This window comes from Diplotaxodon limnothrissa, linkage group LG12, assembly GCF_057381915.1.
Source record: "Diplotaxodon limnothrissa isolate DT_005_m linkage group LG12, D_limnothrissa_male_GT1.1, whole genome shotgun sequence".
In the NCBI taxonomy this organism is placed as follows: domain Eukaryota; kingdom Metazoa; phylum Chordata; class Actinopteri; order Cichliformes; family Cichlidae; genus Diplotaxodon; species Diplotaxodon limnothrissa.
The window spans coordinates 8,151,252-8,159,784 of NC_140607.1; the positions used below are offsets into that span (position 1 = coordinate 8,151,252).

At 38.6% G+C, this 8,533-nt stretch overlaps 1 protein-coding gene across 3 annotated transcripts in view; it reads right to left on the reverse strand.

Moving 5' to 3' along the window:
- Positions 1–7,131, reverse strand: part of tacr1a (tachykinin receptor 1a) — a 69,052-nt gene extending 61,921 nt beyond the window's left edge. For 2 of the 3 annotated variants that reach the window (XM_085367086.1, XM_085367085.1), the window contains exon 1: positions 6,343–7,131. In XM_085367086.1, the coding sequence (XP_085223212.1) occupies positions 6,343–6,746 (404 nt within the window). In that variant the 5' untranslated portion in view covers positions 6,747–7,131. The remainder of the gene's footprint in view (positions 1–6,342) is intronic. The other variant, XM_085367087.1, reaches the window with a different exon arrangement.
- Between the last annotated feature and the right edge of the window lie 1,402 nt (positions 7,132–8,533).

Consider the following 8,533-nt stretch of genomic DNA (forward strand, 5'->3'; position numbering starts at 1 on the left):
TTTTGTTCTTTATTTATGCCGTGGTTCCTAGGTTGTTCTGTTAAGATGTTCCTTATTTGATTACCCCCTGTGTGGCCCTCTGTGTATCTGTGAGCCCTCGTTTCCCCTCCTTGTGTTTTATTCCATGTTTTCCCCAGCCCATTATGTCTGTGCTCTCCCCGTGCTCTCTCTCCTCCTGGCTGAACCTCTGTGTACTTCCTGTTTTACTTTGACAGTCTCTCGTCAGTATGCGTCATGTTGTGTTCACTACTGCCCTGTGTCATTACGATTATCTGTCAGCTGTGTTCCCCGTGTGCTCCCACTTCCCTTGTTAACCCTCTGTGTATTTATGTCCACGTCCCCCTCAGTTCAGTGTCGCGTTCTCCCTCATGACTGTGTGCCCCTCCGTGTGTTTCCTTGTGAGTCAGTTCCTTTATGACTTCCCAGTTTGGTTTTATATTATGTAGGAGCCTACATGCAGTTTAATTTGAAATGTATGCTTTTATTTTGATGGTGCAGAGAGGGCAGGAAGTTGGGTGAGAGGAGAGTGGAGCCACATGGTTTTTTGACCTCGCAATCTCTCTTCATCCATTTTGAATTGAGCTTTATAAGTTTTCATAATTTGGAATTTTGTTGCTGTGTACCTCATTGGACTTTTGAAGTAAATATTGAGAAACTATCAAGGACTGTTGTTTTTTTTGGATATGGAAAGAGGGACTAAGCGGAGCGTCAAGCTAAGGCTCCATTCGCAGGAAACCTACATATTATTTTGTATCGCCTATTTTGTATCACCAGTTGTTTCTCTGCTCTCAGCAGAGAAATAACTGGAACCTGTAAGAAGAGAAGTGGGAGCCATTGTTACTGTTGTGCTGCTATTCTTGGCATCATTTTCTAATTTGGCACCTAATGTGCTCCAGCTGGTAGCTGTAATTGATTACTAATAACAGATTTACAATTTCTTAGTGTTCTGTAGAACAGATACAAGTACACTCATTGGTCACACCTTGCTAGTACTGGGTTAAACCCCGTTTTGCCTAAAGAGCTGTTTTAATTCTCTGTGGCCAAGACTGAGATCTGGTAACAGTGTAGGCCATTTGATTACATTGAACAGTGTCATGTTCAATGAGCCACTTTGAGATTACATTTTTCAAAGAACAAGTTGTAGAAAAGCCAAAAAGCTGGCATGAAATGGAAACATTTTGGCAAACACTAAAAGTGAAAACCATAAACTAAAATTCAGTACAACATCATATTGGACTATTCATTTGTTGTCTGTAAGCAGTAGTCGCTGATCTGCTGGATAGCATGTTTATTGATGACCATCACATAATTTCATAATTATGTGAGGAGTTTAGAAGTGTTTTGCTGAATCTGAGAGCTGAATAAAATGAATAAGCTGAAATATCCTAAGACGCTCTGATTTAGACGGGAATATCAAAGTTGGCTGTTTAATGGCTTTGAGTTTGTAATTGTAAAAACGTTTTAATTCTCTACTTTTCCTCAGCAATAAATATCCCTTTATTTTCCAGGCAAAACTGCAGCATGTAAAACTTTACCATCACCGAAATCTCTTGAAAGTCAGTTGTTAATGCTACTGACCAAACAGAAAGCACTTTAAAGAGGAGCTACAGTCTGATGCCTTAGAGAGCAAATTCTTTCTTCTTCAGGAATGCTGCTGCCTGTTCAGGTAAACTAACTGAAGCATTACCCTGCAGGGCCAACTGAACTACATCTTATTTCATTTCAGCTCCTGTTCCCATAATGACGTCAAATCTGGCCTTGCTCTTAGGTAAGGTTAAGAGGTTCCTTAGTTTCGTTAAATAACTTTTAGCTGATCCATTAATAGCTTAGAAAATATTAGGCTAATTTCCCTTTAATGCATATACATGAAGCTAATTGGCATATAGTGTCTGTCTGGCTCATTCTGTCCAATCAGTAGATTAAGAGTTTCTTTAGACTAATGGGCACTTGAACATGCATACTTATGCCTCCACACTGGCTGATTCAAAATCCTTGATGTTCATAATTGCAACCTATCGACTCAGAGTAAACCACTCATTACTACATACCAGCAGCTCTTAAGAATGAACATGAGGGAAAATTATCATCAGGGAGTGAAACAAGACGAAACAGCTATCTGCGACGACAGAAACAAAATGGAAGAGAAATATGGCTGATAGAGACAATAAGAATTTTCTGTCACCACCTCCATGCTGCAGTGAGCACAGTGATTACAAGTACACTGAATACTATTGAACAATATTCAGCAATGGATTTTCTGCACTCTCTAACCTCTGCAAGCTGGAGTATATTCCTTGATGCCTTATGCAAAGTGGCTGTTGAAAGGCCAGTACATTCTGCATATTTGTTTTTATATAAACACATAAATTTAATCAGATGAAGTTAAGGACATCTGTTTTATAAGTATCGTAAAATATTGCTTTAAACTCTCAATTATTTGAAATCTCCAATAGTGAATTACAGAGCTGATTTCAAACAAAGACTTCTTATACTTTTTCATCATCACCATCAACTGTTGTTGAAAAACTGATGTTTTTGGCACTTTGTAAAATGTGGCCTGTTGCATTTTGTTTGTTTGCAGTAAGCAGGAAGTACATTTTATCCCATTACAACCTTTTGGAGAGCATTGTATCTATAATCTTGCACACTCAGAATGTGGATACTTAATAATATCAATCCATCATCCATCCTGGAAAAACACTGTGCACTGTGTTGCTTTATATAGTAACTAATCTTGATGAATGGAGAGTTTTGAGTTTAAGAGGCTGAGCTTTCACATAAACACAGAGACCCACACAAATATAGTGTTTCCATTGCAGTTTATTTAGAAGGGTTTCTACTTCCTAACCACACCTTTCTATTCAAAGAAATTATCAACATATGATCACACCTGGTGCATAAAAGATGGGAGCTTTCCATCCGATCGGTTCTACAAAAAAATTCATTTCTTGAGGATTCATGTGCACACAAACCCCCCCTCTGCTGGTCAAAACCTTTGTTGCCATTTCAACTATTTGTAAGCGTCAGCATGGGAATAATCACTGGCTAGAATAGAAATAAAAATAGCTTAATCTGATTTTCTTTTTATTATTAATGTGTGAGTAATGGTAACAGAAGTCTATAGATGACAAAACAAAAAAACCTTGTCAGTGTTTAAATAAATCCAACAGGACATGAGACGTTTATGTTAAAACTGTTGCAGTGTTTTCAAATGATGAGACAGTGATTGTACTTGTGAATACTGGGGTGATGGTAACTTCATTTTTATTGGGAAATATTTTTTTCCACTTTACTTTGCTCAGTTGGTTTCTATTTTTGGTATCAACCTCTCCGCCTTTGGAGAAAACCCTGTCATGGGGTACTGAAGAGGCACGGATCTACGAGTATCTCACAGCAACCCCATAAAGGCTCCTATATATCCACTTATCCACGATATATCAGGTGTTTTTGTATCCAAGTTGCTAGACACACAACAAAAACCACACCAGGGAATTAAAAACAAAACACAGACTTGAATATTATAGTAGTAACATATTTCATTATTTACAGGATTACACTTTATTGGGAGAGATCAGCTCAAAGAGTTGCCATACCAGGGGAAACCCTCCTCCTTTGAGTAGGCTCCAGGATGTCACAGGTGAAACTCAACTAACGCATAAATTTTGTAGGAATCCACTTTATAAACTTTACTTTTAAGACCATCTATCTTTTATATACAGTTTACATAACTATGTCAGCTACCCATTACTAACTTAATAATAATAATAATAATAATTATTATTAAGTTAGTAATGGGTAGCTGACATAATAATAATTATTATTATTATTATTATAATAAAATACAAATGATTCCCAAATATAAGACTTCAAAAGTTTAGTACACAAGACAGTTTTCTTCAGTTTATCTAATGTCAAATGGGGAGAGGTGGAGTACAACCTGCAGAGGTCACCAGTCACAGACAGACAACAATTCATGCTCACATTAACACCTACTAGTTAGAATATGAACTGAACAAGCTTTATTTTGGACTATGGGAGGAAGCCAGAGTGTCCAAACGTCACACAGCTAGCCCCCAAGCTCACCTATGGATTCAAATATACGACCTTCTTGGTTAAAGGCAACAGTGCTAACCACTGCACCACCATCGCCAGTGAAATACCATCCATCCATTCTCTTCAACTTATTCTTTTCAGGGTCAGCTGTCTTAGGGAGAGAGGCAGGGTACACCCTGGGTAGGTCACCAGTCTAACACATAGAGACAGATAACCATTCGCACTCACATTCACACCTATGGGCAATTTAGAATTACCAATTAACCTATCCCCATTAACTGCATGTCTTTGGAATGTGGGAGGAAGCCAGAGTACCCAGAGAGAACCCACACAAACACGGGGAGAACATGCAAATTACACACAGAAAGACCCTAGCCTGATGGTGGACTTGAACTCAGGACCTTCTTGCTGTGCAGCAACAGTGCTAACCATGAATTTTGATCAAATGTAATCATCAAAATACTGAAGAATCAATTCATGTGTTATAGTCTTTTTCCCACTACAGTAATCAGAGGTTTTAGATTTGTACTGCTTTGCCACTTTGACAAATTCTCTTAATTCCCTCTACCCACAATCCAGGGCGAAAGAAATTGAAAACTCCATTTTATAAAGGACCCAATGAATCCACATACAGCCCCAGTAGATTTTTCTACAGCTGAGTTTGTTTTGTTTTTTACCAATTACCTCAATACAGTCAGCATTGGAGCAGCACACTGATCTCAGCACGCAGCTGTACTGCTGATCTGTGGGCAGTGCAGTGCAAGAGCACCCCAGAAATGATGAGGAAAAGGATGGAGATAAGAAAAGGAACGTCTTATCAGCTACAGCAACACTGCGCTACCTCCCCTATTTAACACATTCATCAAACATACGATCAACAGACAGAAATTATTTTATATCTATGTCATTAAGAGATGAAATGTTAACTGTGAAGGTACTGCTGTTTGTGAATGATGGGTCACAGTGGGTGTCTACCTCCAGCTTAATCATCCACATCTCTGAAATATTCTGAAATACTATCTTTTCCTGGCTGCATACATATGGGGCTGTCAAGGTAAAGTTAATGTTCCTTTACAGGGATTTTAATATCATGGTTGTGTTGTGTGGATGCACGTGGATAGCTAGATTATATATCCCCTGATTGGCAAACTCTCATAACAGTATGTTTTCAGTGAGCAGACTGAATGTAGCATGTGTTGTCGCTTCCCTTTTGTGCTCTGTTCAGCTATAACCAAATCTCTCACTTAATCTTGGAAAGTTCAGATTAATGGTGTTCCACAGTGAGACAATTAGTGGCTAACATGTCCTGAGATGCAGAAAATACAGAGCTGCAAACACAGCTTCATGTGGTTAAGCAGGAAAATGAATGTCTCAAATGTACACCCACCCACATCCACCCACACTTACACATAACACATATAAATGTGTTTCGAACTGAGCAATGCACATATCTTCACACACTCCTTCCTGCACACAGAGATATTTACCTACATGGAAATATTGATAGATACTTCACAGATTTATATATACAACACAACACACAAGGACAACAACACACATTTATCACTCACACAAACACCTACTCAAATAGAGCAGGGCTTTCTATGCATTCATTTTCATTCAGGATTATTATGCTGTGTGTGTGTTCCTACACAAGGTTGCTCATTAAGAGTGAGCAAAGACTTAGAAATGAAGAAATATTTTCCCCCAAATGCTATATTTTCAGTAACAGGAGTATACATGAAGACATAAAATGAATGCACAAAACTTTTAACAACAGCTTGCTTTCCTTTTTTTCTTATTTGACAAGGGTTTGAGCCAGAAGGCAATGAACCATTAACCATTAACTGTTTATTGCGCTTCCTGTGCGTCACGCGTTGTTTCGCCACATGCAAACAAAGGAGGCAGCGAAGGAAAACAAATACTGTCAATAGTGCTTTTACACCAACTAGTGAATGAAGTTTCTTATGTAATTTAAAACCTTTTTTCCCCAAAGAGTCAGTAATATTTAACCAAACAAAAACAATGTGAAAGCATTTGCACCTCTTTTTTTAACCACACCTATACGCTCTTAGAAACCAATAGTAGTCTGTTTTCATAATGATCGATATGTATGGATGTACTCTAAGCTTTCGTGGAATTTTGAAACATAAACTGTACCGTGAATGGGCAAATTACATTAGACGGTCTCGGGTGTTTACGGGTGTTTTCCAATACCAAACACTTGGGGCACACTGATCATTTCTCGTGTATTCTGAAAGCAGGCTGGCTGTGAAAACAGAAGCTTACCTGTCCAGAGCGATGGCAGTCATTGAATAGATGCTGGCAAACACAGCCGCGATCGGAAAGAAGTTGTGGAAGCGGCAGTAGTCGAGTCCAAAGTACCACTCGTTGTGCATCCCGTAGGTGAAGTTGATCACCGTGTTGAATGCAGACATGGACGCTTCGGCGAACGCTAGGTTCAGGAGAAAATAATTGGTGACAGTCCTCATGCGTTTGTGCGCCACAATAATCCAGATGACTGTGATGTTACCTACAACGGACACGATAACTATACAGCTGTAGGCAATGGCCCAGAGGACGATTTTCCAGACCGGCTGCACAAACTGGTTCCTGTAAATGGTCCCGTTATTGGTATCATTGGAGCTGCTGGTCCAATTTGGCGCATTGGTAGCACTGAATAAAGGATCCATTTTACTGTTTAGAAGCGAAAATGTCACTAAACCGGCCGCGATAACCCCAATTAATTACACGACTAAGTTAACGATTCCAAACGCAAGTGAATGTTGGAAAGTTTCCGAAAGCGTCACGCTCGTTTCTAAGTGTACAGTTGTAGTCTGCGGAGAGTCCGCTCTCCTACAAATAATAAAGTCAACGAACCAGAAAAAGTATTTGATGTCGAAACTTCCATATCAATCTTTGCACGTTTCCCCCCTTTTTTCTTTTTTTTCCTTTTTTTTTTTGCTGTGCGTAAAAACAGAAAGGCGTCTTTTACGCGCACCAGAACGAGTCTGGCAATGGTAACAGCTCAGCTCCGTCTGTGTCTCTCTCCGTGTCTGTGTGCTGTCCTCCTGCTGCTCCTCTACTCTGACTGAGCGGCTGCACACCAGCTTTTGAAGAGAGCTTCTGCGCTCCCGTCCAACATGCTCGCTGTGTAATTATGATTACGGATGAATCCAGGTGACTTGATTACTACGCCTAAATACTTAATTTAATGTAATTTTACTATAATTCCTTCATGGACAGTTACAGTTATGATGTACAAAATAATAATATATACAATCTTTTTTGGCATTGTTGGTGCAATTTAAAAATAAAAGACAGACACCACTTGTGAAAATATGTTACGTCATAATTACAATGTAAGATAAGGAAACATTGTTTGACTTCGTTTCAAATGCCCTCAAATTTATGCATTACATAAAATTACTTAGTGCATAAGTTGTGTCTCTCTTAACACTCATGTATTTTTACGGTATTGTTAAATTTATTACTTCTTGGTTCTGGGTTACATTAAGAAGGTGCTGCTAAAAATGACTTTTTGTAGTGCTTGTAGTGTAGAGTGATGGGGTGCCATAATGAACACCCAGGTCCTCTACCCCCTCTTGTGGTCTTGGATTCTGGACTGGAGTGGTTTGATTGAAGATTGATTGCTTCACAGGATATAAATGAAAAATCTGCAGTCCTGTCATTCTTTTCACAAGGCTCTTCTTACAGTCCTTATATATGATCACATCATATCATAACATATCATATCATATCGTATGATGAGATGATCACATATATATTGCTAAGATAATGTACCAATACAGCGTCTAATGACAATGAGACAGATGTGGGCATTGTCCTGTGTTTATATCTATCCAGAAAGGTGTGTCTTTAGGTCTGTCAGGAAAAGTAATGTGAGAGAATGAATGAACTCATTAAGAGGACTTCTTTGCAGGTTGCCATCGAACAATTTATGGTACTGAAAGACTGGAGAGTGTGACATGAATGAACCATCACTCCTATCACTGGAATGAGGGAGTCTTTAGTGCCAAAAATGTTGTAGCTGTGATAAATATGTTAAGCTTCTGGCATTTATACAGTGCTTCTCTAGTCTTACTCTTACTCTCAACGGTCTTCATATTACGAGCCATATTTACATTACTGAATTGATTTTAACATTTTTTGATTCATAATATAATACAGTATTTACTCCTGCTTTAAATTATTTAGAGGATTCTCTTTTCGTTTATATTCGGTTTTCTTTTTTACTGAGGAAAGTTCTTTGAGCTGCTTCAGCACGCAGTTATTCACTCAATAAGATGCTTGTATGACTTGACTATCTCTGAGCTTGTCTTATAGACATCAAATATAATTCCATGAACAGTCTGTACCTTCCAAATGTGATAAGACTCATCTCTTCATTTAAAGCCAGAAATTCGAGGCCACCAGGTCTTACTATAATAGAAATATAGTGATTACCACAATAATACTG